General features: G+C 38.6%; 1 protein-coding gene across 2 annotated transcripts in view; it reads right to left on the bottom strand.

Moving 5' to 3' along the window:
• Nucleotides 1-19,335, bottom strand: part of SCAPER (S-phase cyclin A associated protein in the ER) — a 137,834-nt gene that overhangs the window by 114,349 nt on the left and 4,150 nt on the right. For both annotated transcript variants that reach the window (XM_038146645.1, XM_038146644.1), the window contains exons 3-7: nucleotides 19,042-19,159; nucleotides 13,075-13,145; nucleotides 9,276-9,473; nucleotides 888-988; nucleotides 326-442 (exon numbers count right to left, since the gene is read on the bottom strand). In XM_038146645.1, the coding sequence (XP_038002573.1) occupies nucleotides 326-442; nucleotides 888-988; nucleotides 9,276-9,473; nucleotides 13,075-13,145; nucleotides 19,042-19,159 (605 nt within the window). The remainder of the gene's footprint in view (nucleotides 1-325; nucleotides 443-887; nucleotides 989-9,275; nucleotides 9,474-13,074; nucleotides 13,146-19,041; nucleotides 19,160-19,335) is intronic.

Here is a 19,335-nt window from a genome sequence, read left to right as displayed (position 1 = left end):
CCAGTTACAGACATTTTGACCTTTGTTTTGTAGAGAGAAGAGAGTACTAAACAGATCACATAAAATACACTAACAGTATTTTATCTTCAGGTGTTTGTAATGACCAGTAATTAAATGTATTACAAAGTCAGGAAAAATTAAGTCCTTGATAGGATTTTCCTTTACAGATCATAAGCATTTTTTTTAGGAATGCAAAAAATTGCTTATATGATTTAATAACAACAAAACAATACATTGGTTACCACAGAAAAATAGTGCATTCACGAACTTTGCTTCAAATTAATCTTTATTTTAGCTTCAATAAACGTCTTAGTTGGTTTCATACCCAAAATTTAAACTCCTCCGAGCATTTGATGTCACACTAATCCTATCTGTGGAGGGACTTGGGATCACGTGGCGTCCTGGAGACATTTTCTTTACTTCCCAAGCCAGTGAAGTTGGTCTGCAAACCCAGGGAAGAAAAGTTTAAAAATACAATTCACAATAACTCTTCCTCTATCATCTTAAAGCAAAATTGGAACCAACAAACGCTCAGTATATTAACAAATCCTGCTGAATTTAATCATTCATCTTAGCAATTGTTTCTACACAAACTACAAACCCTATCGGCCAGACCTATGTCCCAAATAATGCCTCTTCTCAAGACTACAATGTTGATTTCAAATTCTAGTACAAAGCAAAGCATCAAACCAACCACTGAAAAAGAAAAGATGAGGGAAGGACTGGAAATACCCTCTAAGTGACAGTGACAATGCACATAAAATGTCCTCACACCCATTTTGGCCAAAAGGAAAATTGGTTCTATTTGCTGAAGCTCTGCTAGAAAATGAAGTTTACCGTGAACTTTACTCTCTCTGTAGATTAAAAAAATATATAAATCTAATTACCTGCTTTGAGCATCAGCTTTTTCTAGCTTCTCCTGTAGCTGTATCCAATCAATCAATGCTTTGAAGTCCCTTACATAGTTATCAAGCATCATCAGGACTTCCTGAAAAGCAACCATCACATCAATCTTTCTATTTAAAAACAATACCCCACCCCAATAAAGAAACTGAAAAGAAAGAAGGACATTTACTATTTAGCTTTCTCATTAAAAATAAACCCAGGAAAACACCGGAAAACAAGAAGGCCCAGATAATTAAGATTTTTATGTGAACAATCATTAAAACATTTATCCCAAAAAAAAAAAGGGACAGATTCTTCAAGATCTGTGTCAGCATCAATGTGTAAGGACAAAATGGCAACATCTGCAGGAAAATAATTCTTAACACACATAAGGATACCTGTTTCATTATTTATGCCCCTTTTTTGGTCAGAGTTATCTTTTGAAATATGCTGAACATACATCACCAAGAAGGCAAAACTACACAAAGGCAACAGCATCAGAACCTGGGTGGGATTAAAACATACACTGTCAGAAACTACGTGGGCATGCTGGAGATTTACTCAGAATATGCAAAATCTTGATGAAGTAGTTTGAATCTGGAACCACATGTTGGCCTCCAACCAATAAAATTAACTGTTACAAAAGGACATATCTATTAACTTCACACTACACCAGGAAGAAAATCACAGACAAAATGGCAGTGGCTGAAGAGACTTGTTTCTGATTAAAACATCCTTAACTTTGAGAAATTATTGACTGTGTCTACTGATGCTCAGTTGGCACAAACATGTGAGTGTTGTACCTACAGTATGGTCAGATTACATCCAGAAACAATGAAAAATTAAAGGTAAGTTGCCTCTACTCAGTTAATGGCACCAGGTTTTCACTTCAAGGCAGAGCAAAACATAATACCATGGAACTCTCAGTTGTGTTACCTGGGCAAACTACAGCTATCTACTGCCTCTGGCAGGGAAAGGAGCAATTCTTTATATTCCACATATAAACTCAAAAATCATCGACTGAACATGACAAAACACAGACGTAAGGCACCTCCTCAGCAAAGCTGAATATCACCAACGCAGCACATGAATGCCTCTCTCAGGGAGAGAGTTTGAGCTCATGTCAGTCAGAAAGAGCAACTTTCATTACTACTCTATCCCAGACAAGAAAAATGTGTCCTGTACTCTGTCGTGACAACATGCTGAAAATAATCAAAATCCATGACTGAAGCTTGAATATGAAACTTGAATGAGCTTCACGTGCAGAATGTAAAGTACAGGCATAATTTTATGGTATAAGGAAAAACACTAATGACAAAATGCTGCTGTTTCACAAGTGCTTTACTATGTCAAAGCCATTCCTGCTGGTAATAAGATAGATTTTCTGCTCAAATAAGTAGTTATTACTTAGAAATTTTGGGAACAATTACAAATGAGAAGGTCTTGGTTCTTAAGTGTATAACTACAAATTTTAACAGTAAAACCATTGACACCAAAACCAGTAAAAACACTCTCCTACAGTCCAGGTAAATAATGCACATTTTTGCAATGTCATGTCCCATACATATTTACTTTTAATTGTCTTTTTAACAGAAAAAAGACCTCTTACACATGAAAAATGCTTTTTCATATAAAATAATATGGATTAATATTCATTTTGTTTAACTTTGGAATTCAGCTTCAGTTTTGACATGAGTATCCTTTTAACTACTGTATAACATACAGAGCATATGGTGGTTGCTGTAAGGGAAAGGCACCACAAAGTCAGACACCAGGGAGGGAAATCAAACAAAATCCCACTGCTGATGCAAAAGTTGCTCTTTGTTTTGAAATATTCCCCAAAAATGCTAACAGAAATCTTTCTTACAAAGCAGTCGGTTTACAGCACCAAAATAATTAAGTAAAGCCTGCTACAAGAAATGAACAACTCAAGTGTTTCAGCCAGTTCTTTTTTCTGTTCCACTAATAAAATTTCAGCTTTCTAATCCAATTCATGTCCATTTAGGTTAGCCCATACTAAGTTGTGCTGACTGTTACTAACAATGAGAGCATAGAAAGCAAAATTTAATTCTGAATCAGCCACTTACATATTCCTCAGGAAAAAAAAAAAAAAAAAGAATTAACATGAATATGAGTTATATTTCTGAAGTTAGCTGGCACAGGAAAAAAACACAATAAATGGTTTAACCTATTTTAAGGAATGTTTAGCTCCACATTATCAGAAATGATCAGAGCAGACCCATGCAGCTGTAACCCGAGCCATGTTTTATGAACAAGGGAATACAAACAAGACAAGCAGCTGGAGCGGCCCCACACTCACTGATGCACATCTCTCTCCCTAAAGCTATGAGGGCCATTTTGTCAAGCAGGATGGAGCAGAACAAAAGTGGCTCTGAAAGCGCCGTTGCAGGCATGCAGATAACTCCATATAGATGTCCAGCTAAAATTACCAATTAGCTCCCCGATCGGCTGCAGCGGCTTCGATTGGTTTGTAAGGGAGCCGGGGCTGGCGCAGGGCAGGCCGGCCGGCGCCGTCCCTTTGTCCTCTGACACAGGATCCCGGCGGCTCCCGAGCCAGCCCGCTCTACCTGCGGCACTCCCAGAGCCCGCTGCTGAGCCAGGGCAAACCTGCACCACTCGAGAAGCTGCTGACAAAAAGGAACCTTTATGGGCCACACTGCGGCTGCACTGGAGTCAGAACTGTGGGGTTTCCAACCCCGGATTGGGGTGACCCCGAAAGATGGAAAAGTCTCTCCTCCAACCCATGCCTTCAAAGAAAGACTCAGTAGTCTTTTGCTGTCCATTCTCAAGGTTGTTTATTGTTGGTTATCTTAAAGATTCTTTTCCCTGAGCTGCTGTGGCCCGTTCAGCAGATCAGACAAAGGCACACTGCCCTTCCAGGGGCTGGTGCCATCTTTTATATCACACATTATGTGTTACATGTTTATACCTTTTCCCCAATGCCTACTATCTATATTGAATGGTGACTTTCTACTCTAAACCAATCTGTGAGTGCCAACATCACCAAACACATGGAGGCTGGGAAGGAGAAAGAAAGACAGGGCACACCCAAATCCCTCCATCTTAAAACTCTTGACCCCCATGTACAAAACTTGGACAGCTGAGTACAAGGCTTAAAACCCCCCTGTACAGCACTCAAAAATCCTTCCTTTCACTTCGTGACTACTTCTACTGCAATACCTAACTTGTGTGTGTGGCTTGTAATTTTTCATACAGAGTTGGTAATTTGCTCCACGGGCTAAGATCAAAACCCCACGTGTGTCTCTGGCTGCATGCCAGGGTCTCAGAGGCCCCTGCCAGTGGCTCTGGCCATCCAGGGCACCCAGAGGGATGTCCTGGGCTCCCACAAGAACAATTTTATATCTCATTATTTCTCAAGGTCACATCCGTCCTGTACGGTTTGAGCTATGTAAGAAAGAAATACTGCTGAAAAACAACGCTTCAAGGAAAATCAGGGACACGAATCTCAAACCAGACACAATGTAACTCCTGTTACCTTCTCCTCTCTGTTCTCATCAATTCTCTGATCACCAGTTCTGCATGTTTATTTTTTGTTTTCCCTCCTTTTCTCCAGCTTTCATTGATTACTCTGGTTGCCATGTATTTATCTCAAAGTTAGACTTCTAGTCTCTTCAACTGGGTGATTCTATAAATTACTTTGTAACCAACAAAGATCTTCAAGAGTAGCTACAGAGGAACAATCCTCAGTCAGGACTCAGGTCCTAGACAGGCCCATTGAAATCCCAATATCAGAAAGCCCTTAACCACTTTGAAATGTCCTTTCATGCATTTATTCTCCCATTCTCAAACAAGGAAGAGGCAAACAGGGAAGTACGGAAGACTATAGGATTTTAAGGTTACTCCAACCCAAAATAGTAGCACATGTATCAGGGAAATTAATTCAATCACCACATCTGTACTTTAGCTTATTAGCCAAGCTAGAAATACGGGTTCTATTTTACAAACCATGGCTACTTTATGCTGTTTCATTATCTACACCAAATATTTTAGTTTATGTATTTACCAAAATAAACTCTTTTTTTTTTTTTTTTTTTTTATACTGGAGCATGCTTTTAGCACACAAACTAAGTTCCTTCTTTTTTTAAATGTATGTTTTCAAGGTTAACTGGGTGTTTCAGTAATTTGACACAAAAATTGCTTACAAAAATTCCTTGAAGCCTTTTCATACAGTTGAATTACAGATAATTAAAGCCAGCTCTGGGGTTGGTTCAACCAACATGATTGTCCAAGTGATTCTTACAGCTTTGGGAAGGGATGAAAGCAAGCAGCTCCTCTAGACAAAGGACTCTCCTTATATCAACTTCAGTATGTGACAAACAATGTTTTAAGCAAGCACATGGTCTCCCAGACCCAAGTGTTAAATGCACCACATCTGGCCTCAGCTGCTCCTCACTGATGCACCTTCAACATGGCAGCCACAATCCCCTGCCTGACAAGGATGGGCTCCAAAGCACCAAGCCATTTCCAAAGGAAATTTTCTCCAAAAGAATTAATGCAGTGGCATGTGCAGAGACTCAATCACACAAAACTACACTACACATGCATGTCTGATGCAAAGGATGGAGAGGCAGGAACAGGGATACCCAGACTGCCAACTAAAAGACATGTTGGCTTTTCTGAATAGATCCCCATTTTGAAAGACCTCATCCCTTTTTGTCTGTAAGACTGAATGCTTGATCCTGAACCCATTTTCCTGTCCTTCTCTGCTGACTCATCCATGGAAAATGACAACAAATGAAAAGGTACATGTCCATAAAGAGGCAGCAGGAATGCTCACGGATATTTTTCTCTGGGCACAGACTGGCACAATACACCCATAAGCTATTTATTTAGGAAGATCTTTACTCTTGGTAAATATCCCCAAATTCAGAACTAGAAGGTGTATTTTGTGAGTGAGTGCTACATGGCAGCCTTGCACTCCTCTGCACACTCCAGCTGCAGTACTGGTGGTCCCAAGCACCAGCAATGGCTCAGCTGCATGAGCAGGGGTCTCAGTCTGCATGGAGAGAGTGAAATCAGTGGAATTTGCAGACCCAGGCCCAAAAGCAGCCCTCAGAGAGGCTCCTCCCTGCTCCTGGGAGGCCTCAACTCACCCAAAGGCCTTAACCAAAATTGATTCAACTGGTTCTTTCACCGAGGAATGTCACGCAACGTGTCTAAACTTTTAATGAAAGTCTTTAGCCATCTCTTCACCTTGTGCTGTTTGTGAGAAGCAGAACAACAGAACTCCACTGCTGAATTTTCCATTTCATAAGAGGGAATAAGAATCTCAAGCAAAATTAAACTGTTTTCACTGAACCAGACTGATTTAAGAAGGTATCTGTAAGCTTCAGAACAAGAGAAGGCCAAAACCTTCCAGAAACACACCAGAAACTAATGTTAGGTGAAAAGACAAGAGATTGTACAAGCTCTAAGTAATGCTAAACAGCGATGTAAAAAGAATATAGAACTAAATTTTTACATTATAAAATTCAGCTTTTTTGAAAGGAAAAGACCAGCTGAAGCTGTTAATTCATTCTAGGAGGAAGAAACATTCAAAATTAAATTGAAGGTAGTTTGATATTCTTCTATACTTGCTGTATCATTAGTTGTTGGATCCAGTTGCTCAAACTCTATCAATAAAAGGTTTACCTAAGTGTGTAGTGTTTATATATATATATATATATATATATATATAAATACAAACTCATTTGCTGAGACACCTGAAAACACCATAGAAGACCAGCAGCTGAAGACATCTGCTGCATTAACCAAAACTGACTAGAATCTGCCTTCTACCCGTCTACAGATCTTTTGGTCTTAATACCTTTTATCATACAGCAGGAGATTTGAAGACATTACCATTTCTGCTCTGCCTACACTTGCCATCCAAACCTGGAATACAGTAGGTAAAACATTCATATAAACATCAGACACACAAAAACCCAGCTAATATAGAGAATATGAAAAAATTTGCATTTCTAATGTTGAAGGTAATAGCCATGTCTACTAGGACATATTTAATCTTCTATCACTATTGCACAAGCTGATTTACATACAGTAAGATGATGCTTAAACTTGAGAACTCTTCATTCATTTATTTCACAAATAATTCAATCATGTTCATTACACCTTTCCACACAAAGCATCCAGGCCATATCTATATATCCACATACATGATTTGAGAGTTCTCAGTTCCAAATCAATAGCAGAATACCAACTTCAGCAGAGCCCAAAGCCCAGAAAATACACACAAGCACCGATCCTCTTACACACATTGCCACTGTTTGGACCCTCACCACAACCCTTCTGTCTGCAGTTTCAACCACAAACAGCCCCCAGAGCCCTCTCCCACTGGGGAGCATCAAACATCTTCAGCGACAACACAATCGATAAAACTGCAACAGCTCCTAGGACAAGGGAGAGCACAAGGCACAAAACACCAAAAACCCCCCAATTAACACTTTTATACCAGGTTAAACAGAAGGTTTAAAATGCCAGAAGTTCTCACATTTCATTTTTACATGGGTGCTCTTAGAAGACAACCTTTATACAACTACAATGCTTAAATGGAATAGCACCTGCCCATTTGACCGAGACAGAAGTTTAAAGAGTCAAAATTAAGGGAAGTTTTTGATAACGGGAATTTATCTTAATTGAAAGGATTTTTCAAAATATCACTTAAAAAATGAAGGAAAGATTAGCAGTGGGACCATTTTGGTTTCTTATTTAATATTATTTCCCAACAGTCAAAATGGGAGAAACTGGACTGTCTGTCAAAACCACCATAAAATAATGACAAATAATAGAATTTATCGAAGAGAGACATTATTAGTAAAAATTCTTTGCAAGACCAAGCAGTTTCACACTTCATAAATTAGTATCATTTCTGCTAATTAAGTTATGAAAAGAACAGTCAAAATTTAACAGTAACCTGTAAAAGAAAATCCCAGACGAAAGACCACAGCACAAACGCATATTCCAGCTGCTTAGGTAAGGCACACTTGTGCTGAGAAGAAAGATCTTTTGAAAGGTAAGAGTAACATGAACATTACATAAGTTTCACAACATTCGACACTGGACTGCCCTGTTTGCTCATTTTTGGTTTTTTTCCCCTCTGTTTTGCAAACAAGTAACCTGACCCACACAGATACATACATCATTGTCAAGAGTCTGCTAAAATGAAGACTTTGCACTCAGGCTACGTGGTATCCCCATCCAAAAGCAGATCAAGCAGCCTGATTAAAATGCTGAACGATATCTAACCCCCAAAATATGTGATAATGACACAAACACACTTCTGTTCTTTCAGTCACAAAAGTTTAAAATGCTAATTTAATTACAATGCAAGGCTGGCTGACTTTCTTAAACCAAAAAATTCTACTAAAAGTTTCCTGAGCAGGAAGACAGTTCAGTAACAAAATGTTAAATTGTGTTAGACCAACCAGAGATTTGGAAGCCTCTGAGCTACTGTTCAGTTCTCAAAGCTGCTTTCAATGAAATGTATTTGTACACTAATCTCAAAAGCAATTTGGCTGTGTCTGATTACAGCAGAGAATGAGATGCATAGGATAAGAAAAAAGTTTACTTAAATTGATATATGAATTTTTTACAGTGATTAGATAATCATTTCCAGAATGTGTTGAGTTTCCAGCCATGTTTAATATGAAAACAAAGTAATTTCTTTAACATTTCTTGTATAATGTATTCTGACTTCTCTTAATGCTTGTGATAAATTCCATTGCCAAAGCATGAGTGATTTTTATTAAATGACAAGGGTATTTCTAAAGATCTACTAGAAAATCACAATAAAATGTGAACCAGATGCACAAGTTATTACAAATCCAGGTTGGGAAGTGTCTTACAGTGACATCCCAACCAGACATTGCTTACACTCGACCACCAATCACTTTCTTAGGGAGAATGAGAAGAGTGATAACTATCACTGCAGAAAGGGAGCAGTGTGTAATTAAGCCACTTAACAGCAAGCAAATGAATGTGAAAAAGGCTGAACTACAACAGTGCCACCTACAGTAAAGGACATTACTGGGAAAAATAAATCAATCAGTGCTTAGTCACAAAAATAATAAAATCAGAACTCAATCAACAAAATCTGATTTCAGCAAACAGCTGAGCTCTAATAATATCATGTACAACATGACAAGTTTTGTACACTTTAAAAATTAGTCCTTGCTCAAGATGATAGCATTTTCTTAAATATGAATACATATGTCCTCAGCTTTCCTATTTAAAAGCCTATACAAAATGCAAATGAAAAAGTAACATGTTTCTGAAGCTCTAATTCCTCATTTACCTCTTTTCTAAAATACAAAAAAAGCCAGATAGGCAAAGGACAGCTGGAGCATTACCTTGCATTCCACCACACTCTGGTCTGATTCACACGTGACATAGATTTCATCAACGGCCCGCCGGAGGTTGTCAAAGAGAAACGCCCAGTACCGAGCCCGCAGATCCACCTTTCGAGGCTGCCTGGTTTTCGTTGGGCTTTTGTCAAAGTTTTTGTCTCCAGCTCCTGCTGCTGTTAATTTACAGTCCAAGGTACTGTTCTGAAAACAAGAAGGTACAAGGGGAAAGAAGAACAACAAACAGAAGTATGGTAAGGAGTTGGGTTTCTGCACAACACACCTTTCATCAACATATTGAAACACCTGTAAACAAGAACGTCTTCGCTGAAGACAACTACATTATTGAACTCACTTGAGTTTTTTAACACACAATTTCTAAAATATAGGCAGCACTTATGTTCAACTAGATTCTGTTTCTCTAACAGTTATACTATTTGCATTCCACAACAGTATGAGATACTCTGCTTCTCAGCACACTGGAAAGATTTTCTAATTACATATCCTGTATTATTTTTCTGTGTATATCCAGAGGTAAAAATAACATTTTACTAAAAAACATACCAGCAATATTCCACCACAGGGAAATTCTATTACCAAGACATTACATACAACATGATTGTTTTTAAACCCTCATGGTAAAATGTGTTAATGGCAGTGAAATGCACCCTAAAACACAGACTTAACTGTCCCAGTACTGCTTTGCTGCACAGATGCGGGGGACAGCCAACATGCTAAATGGGATGGGTGTGCAGGATATTCCTAAGAGTTCTGAAACACGCCTATTTGGCTAAAAATACCAAATCACCACTTGGTTCTGTGACACTGCCTGTATTAAACCAAAACTCTCCCACAGAAGAAAATAAAAGGCTGCTACCATAAGCTTGTGCATTCCACAGACAGTGGACAAGCACCCTCAGTCAACAACAAGTGACACCCAACAGTGTGCTGTGTTGTAATGGAGCTATTAGCTACCTGTTAAGGTAGTCTGGTTTGGGTTGGCTTTTTACATTCATGTGTTTAATAGCACCTTTAATGTAGTTTTGATGCACTGGTCCATTGAGGCATGTATCTGCAGCACACCAGTTCTTACTGGAGTACTCTTGCAGGGATCAATGCAAAGTCCCATTCTAAATGCTCTGCTTTGGTGACTGAATGAGAACAGTTGAACCCGACACCACACATGACAGTTCACAGCGTTTATAATTACAACATCTAATCACTAACTAGAAACACTGTGATTTTCAAAACAATTGGCTGGGATTCAAGCCTTTTTGTCCTGTACCACACACCATCAAACAAATTCCACTGTGCACTTAGGGAGGGAGACACAGTGCCTCAGAATGCCTATGCTCTCATCTGCTTTTGTGGTGAGATGCTAATTTATCTGTAAGTTGCAGAAGAATGGGCACCTGATTTACTACAATCACACCAGCATCTCTGCTACCCTTACATATATCTCCAAGTGCTTCAACTGTACTCCAGATGAACCCCAGTTAATGTATGCACGAGAGTCATGCTCAGAAAGATACATGGCATAAACAACCAATGAAAAGCAATTTCAGAAGGGTTTCATATTTTTTCTTCCATTACATAAGTCACCTTTTAACAAACTGCTGGGAGAAAAGATGCTCCTAGGCTGAGGCCTTGTGTAAAAACATTTAAAGCAAAGCTTATATTCTGGCTAATTTATAGCTCCTTGAAACTGCTGTTTATAACAAAGCAAGCTCAACTACAGAATCATAAATAGCTACATTAAAATAACAGTGCTACCTGTTGCTGTCTGTATTTATAAAATGTGACCTCAGGAAAGTGATTAGATTTACAGTCATTCAGATAATACTGTTGACAAAAAGGATCCATTGTTTTGGAATGGGAAACGTGCATAATTCCCACTTTTAGAAAGATACATGTTCAAACCTATCTTTAAATACAATGTCACAGGATATGTTTGGATACTTAGCAATAAATGTTATCCATCTGCTGTATTTGGCATCCATTTATCTTCTCTCTTATATGCCAGCCATATTTTAATGAGAAAAACACCTTGTGTAGGCTCTGTAAGCCACAGCAGTTCCATCATTATCCCGTAAGCAGACTTTCAGGGTCTCAGTAAAACCTAAACAACATTTACAGCTACCAATGCTCCAGCAGAACACCTTCGAAAGGATAAAACCCTCTAACCTACCTGATTTCTTGTAGACACTATCACACAAGCAGGTTAGCATTAAACTAGAAAAAGTATTTTAACTTGCAGGGATAGTTCAAACCTTCAAGTGCAGAAGACACAAAGCTGATGTACCTTTGAAGTTAACAGACAGGGAAACACCGCTTCTTCCATCCCGAGTAACCCAGCATGAATGATGAAATTGATATTAAACTGAATCTCTTGGGATTTTTAATTTGGTTTTTTTTTTCTCCTAATAGTTTCAGTAACTTGCCTTGGATTTGTGGAAAGTATGCAATGTATATTTATACTCCTGGGATGCCAAAATTCATTGAATGTATATTTGCCAGCACCCTACTGAAAGGAAGATGAGGTTGGTAAGATCATATGAAACAGCTCTTGTAAGTTTATTTTCTTGTGATTAGTGGCCCATTCATATGTAAAGGAAAATTAAAAGTGAAAGCTCAACAAAACTAAGCCAAAAAAGCCACCAATTACAGCAGTATCCAGTGTCTGAAAAGCAGCAGAAATGAAGGTGCTGAATGCCAAACTGAGATGCCAAGATGCACAGACACTCAGCAGCGTTCAAACCTCAGCTGAAGCCACCAGGAATGCACTGTGTCAACAGGAGCTTCAGGACAGCAATCCCACGCTGAGTAGCAACCGAGCATTCTCCTGAAAACTCAGGGTTCACATAATGCCCAGGTCAGACAGAACCCAAAGGGCACACAGCTCTCCACCTCCCTCTCCTGGGGGCACACCCTGACAGGGAGCCCCAGGCACACCACTGACACCCACCTGCCACGCCAAGGGAACCAGCACACGCCGTGTTTGTAATGTAGCAGGGTGTGAGCAGAGAACACAGCTGCCAACTGAACTGAACTAATGCCTGTGTTTTAAAGATGCAAATACATCTCTATGGAAGCAGAACATTTTTTCTTTTTTCAAAATATAACATCTTCCATATGCTTTATTACCAAATTCTGACAGGCTGCCTCAAAACATTAAATGGCTGAAGCTGTACTAATGGCTAAATCCATAAATCAAAGAAAAACAGTGGCTAAAAATATTAAACATGAGGAAAGATTGAGGTATTACTTTATTAATGTAATAAAGGTTGTCATTCACAGAGAAAAAAAAAAAACTGAATAAAAATAGGAGCGGTGTCCTCTTTACAGTTCTCATTCAAACTTGCTTTCCAGTCCTAACTCTTAGAATTTTACTCACCTGGACTCTTCTCCAAATTAAGATATACTGACTTGAGCCACTAACACATGAGGTCAAGAAATTTCCTTTAACTAGAAACTGGTAAAAAGGCAGCCCTTGTATAAGCAGCATACTTACAGCAAGACTATCCTATATAATTTTATTGAACAGCACTTTCCTTAAAATAACTTTAATGCCACTAAGTCATGTGTGCAGAGGCTGGGAAGTGCCAAAAGGAAAGGCTGAGGAAGATAACCTAAATTCTGGCAATTTTAACTTCTGAATCCTTGACTTTGAAACTCATATGCTTTAAAAATACAATGTGTGCACAGTTTTAGAAACGTATTAATCAGCCACCAATATATCAGTGATCTCACAGAAGAACAGTATTATGTAATCTATTTTATGTCACAATAAGAAATGAGCAAATACCTGTTTTGCAGTCTTGTGTGTTCCTTGAGTCACCCTTTTTGTTTTTCCACCAGATTGCCATTTCGATTTTCCTGTGGGAGAAGCAACTGTTTTAATCAACAATAATGATTTTAATTAAATAGAGCACTCTAAAATGCACATATCTCATCTTGCGATGTACTGAGAGGGGCACAATTTCCGAGTTAAGAGGTTTGGCAAATTTTATATTCAAAATATATATTCCACTGTTTAGAATGTGGATAATGCCAGAAAACAGTAGAGAATGAAAAAAAATACAAGAAAGGCAAGACACACAGACTTCATTAAACAAAGATAAGTTTTGAGTTCTCAGTGCCTCTAAAAATCATATCATTACAAACTACATGTCAAACATGATACTCGTTTTCTATATAAATTTTAAGAAGTCAGCTTTTGATTGATTGCTCAATCAGCTATTACAGAATTAAAGTAAGAAATATATTTGTCAGGAAAACCAAATGTAATGATTTAGTTCTTCTGGAGCTGTTCTGCCAAGAAAGATGGCAAAAAACAGAACTTAGGTCCGGATTTAGATAATCAACATTTAGATAGCCAAAGGAAGAGAGAAAAACATTCCCAGAACACAAGTCATTCCCGTTTAGACATGAAATCCCTTCTCAAACATACCTATCTAACACCACTTCCTCCACAAAGTGACCTTAGCAACTATGCTTCCAAAATCAGTTTAAATTCCTCCAGTCAGAGGAGGTGATTCCAGGTCTCAGTGCTGCAGTGGTGGCAATTAACTGATTTAGAGTTATCTTTGCACAGAAAAATCTGTGTCAGCCTAGACCAACCTGATCTGTGTGCACTTAATCTTTGAGATTTGCTATAGGGTAATGTAAAAAGAATTATTCCTCCAAGTATCTAAACTTGCACAACACAAAAATCATAGGATCCAATTACCAAAAAAATGTAAGCAAGCTAAGACAAAACAGTAACTATGGCCAGAGTTTTCTCTAGCAAAGATTACATCCAGAGAGAAGTTTCAAGATTATTTAGCTGGATGAAGCCAAGCAAAGCAATGCATTAGTTGAATACAGTCCTCCCTAGACCATGGAGATCATTCTTAAATTTCAGAATTGTCCAGTTGAGTTTTTAACAGTTGAGGGCAAATTCCCAAATGCAGCCCAGCTGTTTTACATTGCTCTGGTTATGTAAAGTAGCTGCAAACCTGTCTTAATCAAGCAGTTGTACAGATGGTTTGCACAGCTGGTTTGGATCATTGGCTATTCCAGGCAACAAGGCTTTTAATTTAAAACAAATTAAAAATTATTTGCTTGATAATTCATTTTTAAAATGCTACATTAGCCAAAAAAAAACAGGTATAAACTAATATATTGAACTCAATTTAGCAGCATTCAGGGAAAAAAAAATATCATTCAGGTACTACCTGTATAAAACCTTCCTAGTCACTAAAAAGCTTGAACTGGGAAATAGTTCCATGGTAGACTTCTGATAACAGAAATATTTCAATCACCCAAATGTCTCTTCTGATGTGATTTACATTCTGCAAAGACAAGGTTTTGAAGGCAATAGCATACAGGACTTGCACAGTGAAATGGTTTGCCACAAATAAGGGTCCACTAAAATTAAAAAGGGGCAGAGAACACATCAAGTTGCAGACTCTTTAGATTCTATAAAATCCAGAATAACAATCCATCATCTAAGATCTGTGAAATGTCTGAACAAGTCCCTTCTAAAGACAAAAACAAGCTTCCAGGCACTTCCTATATGGGGCAGACATTTAGAAGCAAAATAGCAGGTTTTGCAAACTTAATATAGTGTGGGGCAAGGACTAACTTTTTCTTAAGGTGTGTAGGCCAGAAAACTATGCGTTTCAGCAGCAGCCACATTTTCAAGCTTTCTTGTTTCTTTTCTTGTTCATTATTTTACAACAATAGCTCTGGTAATGAGAAGATTATTTCTGCTTTGGTCCCTCTACACTCCCATGCAGTGGCAGCACTGCTCAATGGCTGTTTGTATGCTCAGGGTAACTGGTGTGTAAGTGGTGTGTAGCTACACCACGCTGGCATTGCTAAGAGATGCACAGACTTCACTGACACCTGAAGGGCACCCCCTGCTAGCAATTGACTGAATTGTAAGGAGAGAACAATTGCGACCCAGAAGAGCATCTCCTTTAGCTATTAAGGTGCCTGTGTGAAATATATAAAGTATCAAAGTTCTGCAGCATTGGAGGAGCCACAGCCATATTTTACACTTGAAGTCCATTTCCTCCCTGTCTGGTGTTTAAACATGAAGCACACAGTGCTTATGATCTCTGAAGTCTTCCTGTCCAAAAAACAGAGGAGCCAATACCTGCCAAAAACCCCCACTGATAGCCTATTTTCAAAAGCTATCTTTTCTGTAACAACCTTAACAACCATCCCACTCACCTTTCTCTTTTGGATAGTTTTACTGGTATGGGAAATGTGGGAATTGCCTTCACATTTAGGAGTTAATTGCTGCCTTCATTTCTGTCCTGGCTATGGCAGAAATCAACTGCATATGTTGTTTCAATGTCTTCGACACTGTCCATCATCACATCCTCAGCAGAAATGGCAATTTTCAACTGAGGAAGCACACTGAAGTTTCTAATCCTATTATGAGCCACATCTTCTTACAAGTTTGTAGAGCAGCAGTAGATGCTATTTTTCTAACTGTACTATGCTAAGGATCTGGAGAAATGACTGCCTTCAAGCATGGATATAACCAAAACTCTCCTTTTTTTCCCACCTCTAAACTGAATTACAGCTATATATTTTGCATCAAATAATTTTATAAATTACTGTCAGGGTCTCATCCAGAATATAATGGCCCTGTATTCACCTACCTGCACTAGACTGGATTCCCATTCATTCCAGTGAAATTCAAGGTTTGAAATTGAGGAGCCTTGAAAGGTCCCCTTCCCTCCACACTACATTCTGCCAGGTCCCATCAGACCCGTGCTGCGAGGGCTCATCACAATGTGTGCAGTCAGGACTCTCACAGTTCCTCACATGGCCAAAGGGAGACAAATTTCATGCCTTTGATCACATCCCACAAAACTTATTTTCTGCAGCAGTCTCTTGCTAAAATAGTGGAATAAGCTGCAAGCTCCCCAAAGTGTGCCAGGTACCTTTGAACCACTAAAATATGTTTCCTTACCCTGAAATGCTTAATCTGCAAATTAATTCTGTATGGCAAGAGCCCCAGTGATTTTAAACAAATAGGAAATAGGAAGACAACAGTCACAAATACAAGATTTTCCAATTTTTCTACACATCTCAAAGTTCCAAAGGTATCTTACCATCTATTAACATAACATCAAGCCTCTGCAATTTTTTAACTGTTGCTAATGTCATACCTAAGATTTGGTAATAATATTTGTGTGTAGTTCCTTTTCTGCATTCAGTGCCCCAAACTTAACTCTAGGCATGTGAAATAATTACAAAGAAAAAAAATTCTGAAACCCTCCACTGGAATTATCACAACCTTCCAAGGTGGGCAAAAGCAATGTGACTGCAATCAGTGACCGGTGGCTGCAGGTTTGGAATGCAAATTCCAGTCTGCAGACAGAATAGCAGAAGAGTGAATTTTTCTGTTTCAAGACTCCTCCTGAGACACCAAGCTAACAATAGGGTTGATTCGTTTATCCAACAGAATCTGCTGTGCACTACTGAATTCTGTGAAGGAGTATTTGAATTTCAATGGTTGAAAAGTATTACAGTCACTCTCTCTCCTAGACCATCACCACCGTGCCTGGGATTTTGTCAAGGCATTGATCTGTATTCACAATTAGAATTTCAGATCTGACATAACTGGGGTGCACACTGCCCCAAAACATACAACAGACATATCACCTGCCTTTCCAGAAATCTCTTTCCTTTTTAAGGAAATACTGCTTACTGGCTGGAGCTATGTATTTACAGAATGCAATCAGAAAGGTTTGATTTCTCTCGTATCTATGTATGCTATATAAAATACACAAGTCTTTCAGAGCAAGAGGAAAAAATGGGAAGAAGAACACAAGCACACAATTTTTAAAGGAAACAGGAAAAGGATACAAATGGAAAAGGTGAATCCAGCATTTTAATTAATCAATCCTCTATAAAACCCTCTATAACCCTAGTAATAAAAAGTGCTCATACCTTTACTGTGTCTGGAAAAAGAATCTCATTATGAATAACAGTATGTCATTTAAAATGTTAAATCACACACTGGTGCTGCCAAATCAATACCTCTGAACATTAAGAGCAGAAGAAACTGCCCAGACACAAAATTCTGCTTTGTACAGGAGAGTGGCAGGATTGTCTGAGGCACCCTGAACCTTTGGCCTGATTTACACAACCCTTGAACAAGTCAGAACTGTCCTAATCCATAATGTTGCTGTGTCATCCCTCAGGGACACAGCACACACGGAAGGATCAGTAAAAAATGAACCAGAGCTCAGTGACACCGACACAAACACCCCCCATGCCAGGCAAGGGTCAAGAGATAAAGGATCTGGCTCTGCCAGGCTTTCACTAACCACAAGCTCCTTTTCACAGGGAAATTTTCCATCAGGCAACAATCATCAGATCCTTCGCACTGTGCAAAAGGGTCAGCTTATAATTTAAGAAATATTAAAAAGAAAGCACCACTGACAAAGTTTAAAAACTACAATGGGGCTAATACGACCAAAAGAAGGAAATGAATACAGCTACTTGGATTTTAATTACTGTACATAACTACTATTTAATGAAAGCTAAAAATTCACTTTTACATTCACTTATCAGGTTTAGCAGAATTTGTTAGAGCAAACATTCATCTACAACTGACAGACATTTTTAAGGAAAAAGTGTTAAAGTTTCTAAAATAATATTACAAGCAAGGTAGTATTCAAAAATAACAGAATAGTGAACCAACCCACAAGTTGCTCAAAAATAGTACTGGAAATACACTGCATGTTCCCTTACCACACACACATTCCTATCACTACCTTCCCCAGAAGTGTCGTTTGGAATCTGGAAACACTTAGGGCCCCAATTCTACTCTGCTTAAAGACAGTTTAAACTTTGCATCAGACATAGGGTGAATTATTTTGCACCTTAAGACATAACATTTGTTAGAAATATCTTTTCCACTGGCAGAATCACAGAACAGCTGAGGTAGGAAGGAACCTCTGGAGATGGTTTAACTCCAGAACTAAGTCCAGGGAGGTTTTGAGCATCTCCAAGGAAGAGCATGGCCACAGTTTTTCAAGGTAACTGGTTGCCATGTTCAACCACCTTCACAGCATAAAAAAATTTACTTTTAGACACTTAAAAGCTGCAGCACCTGGACAGGGACATGCAGCTACAAAAATATTTGAGATGAAGTTCTCAGAAACAGCATTCAGACATCTGGAACAGCTTGAGTAGGGTAAAAATAAAAGTCAATTCCTGGCTCCTTAAGTCATCACACCACAAAAGAGTATTACAACAATAATAAAACTGTTCTGAGGACTTGCATTACGGAAAGCTGTCCACACATATCCCCTTCTTTAGAGAGTCTTCATTGGCATTTACCAAAGTTGAAGTGATCCCAAAAGAAACTTCCAAATTTCTTTGTTTTAGAACACAGAGAGCAATTTGTTAGAGTGTTCTAAGTCATCCCTACAATTCTGAATTCCCCAGTTACAAGAGATCACTTTAGGACACTATCATTGTGTTACACAATTTTCTTGATAATATCAGCAGAAGAAAACAGTCTTAGATGTTACTTGCAGACAAATTAGAACAGTTTTTAATCTGCCACTAGAAGGTTTTACGAAGTGACTTGCCAACTCCAAGGCACACTTTGTAAAAAAACTTCTAAATTACACTATGTACGCTAAATAGAACATTTTTAAATAGAGAAAATTTTCATAAGGAAAATATTTCCAGATGAGCAAGTCCAGTTGACAGAGGGATGGAAGTGCAAAGATCTGCAAGACTGTTAAACACATACCATCATCTTCCTTGTTTTCCAGTGGGACGCTCCAGGCAATCAGGTTCCTTGCTGTCCGTCCCTCTTCTGCCACTATTTTCCTCACTTTGTCATGGCTGTTGGAGCGCTGGAAAGAAGCCTGAAAACAAGAAATACATGGATGGGCACACAAGAAAGAGAAATCTTTGGTTTGCCTTGTTGATTTCATCCAGTATGTGGTTACACCATCCAACACGGGGTGCACAGCTGCTGAATTTTCCTCAAGTATCTGAAACAGGTGTATGCACCCATTCTCATTGCCATTTTTCTGCACAA

This window comes from Motacilla alba, chromosome 10 (assembly GCF_015832195.1).
Source record: "Motacilla alba alba isolate MOTALB_02 chromosome 10, Motacilla_alba_V1.0_pri, whole genome shotgun sequence".
Taxonomy (NCBI): Eukaryota; Metazoa; Chordata; class Aves; order Passeriformes; family Motacillidae; genus Motacilla; species Motacilla alba.
The sequence above is the reverse complement of the archived record's forward strand: the minus strand, read 5'-3'. Positions and strand labels throughout refer to the sequence as shown.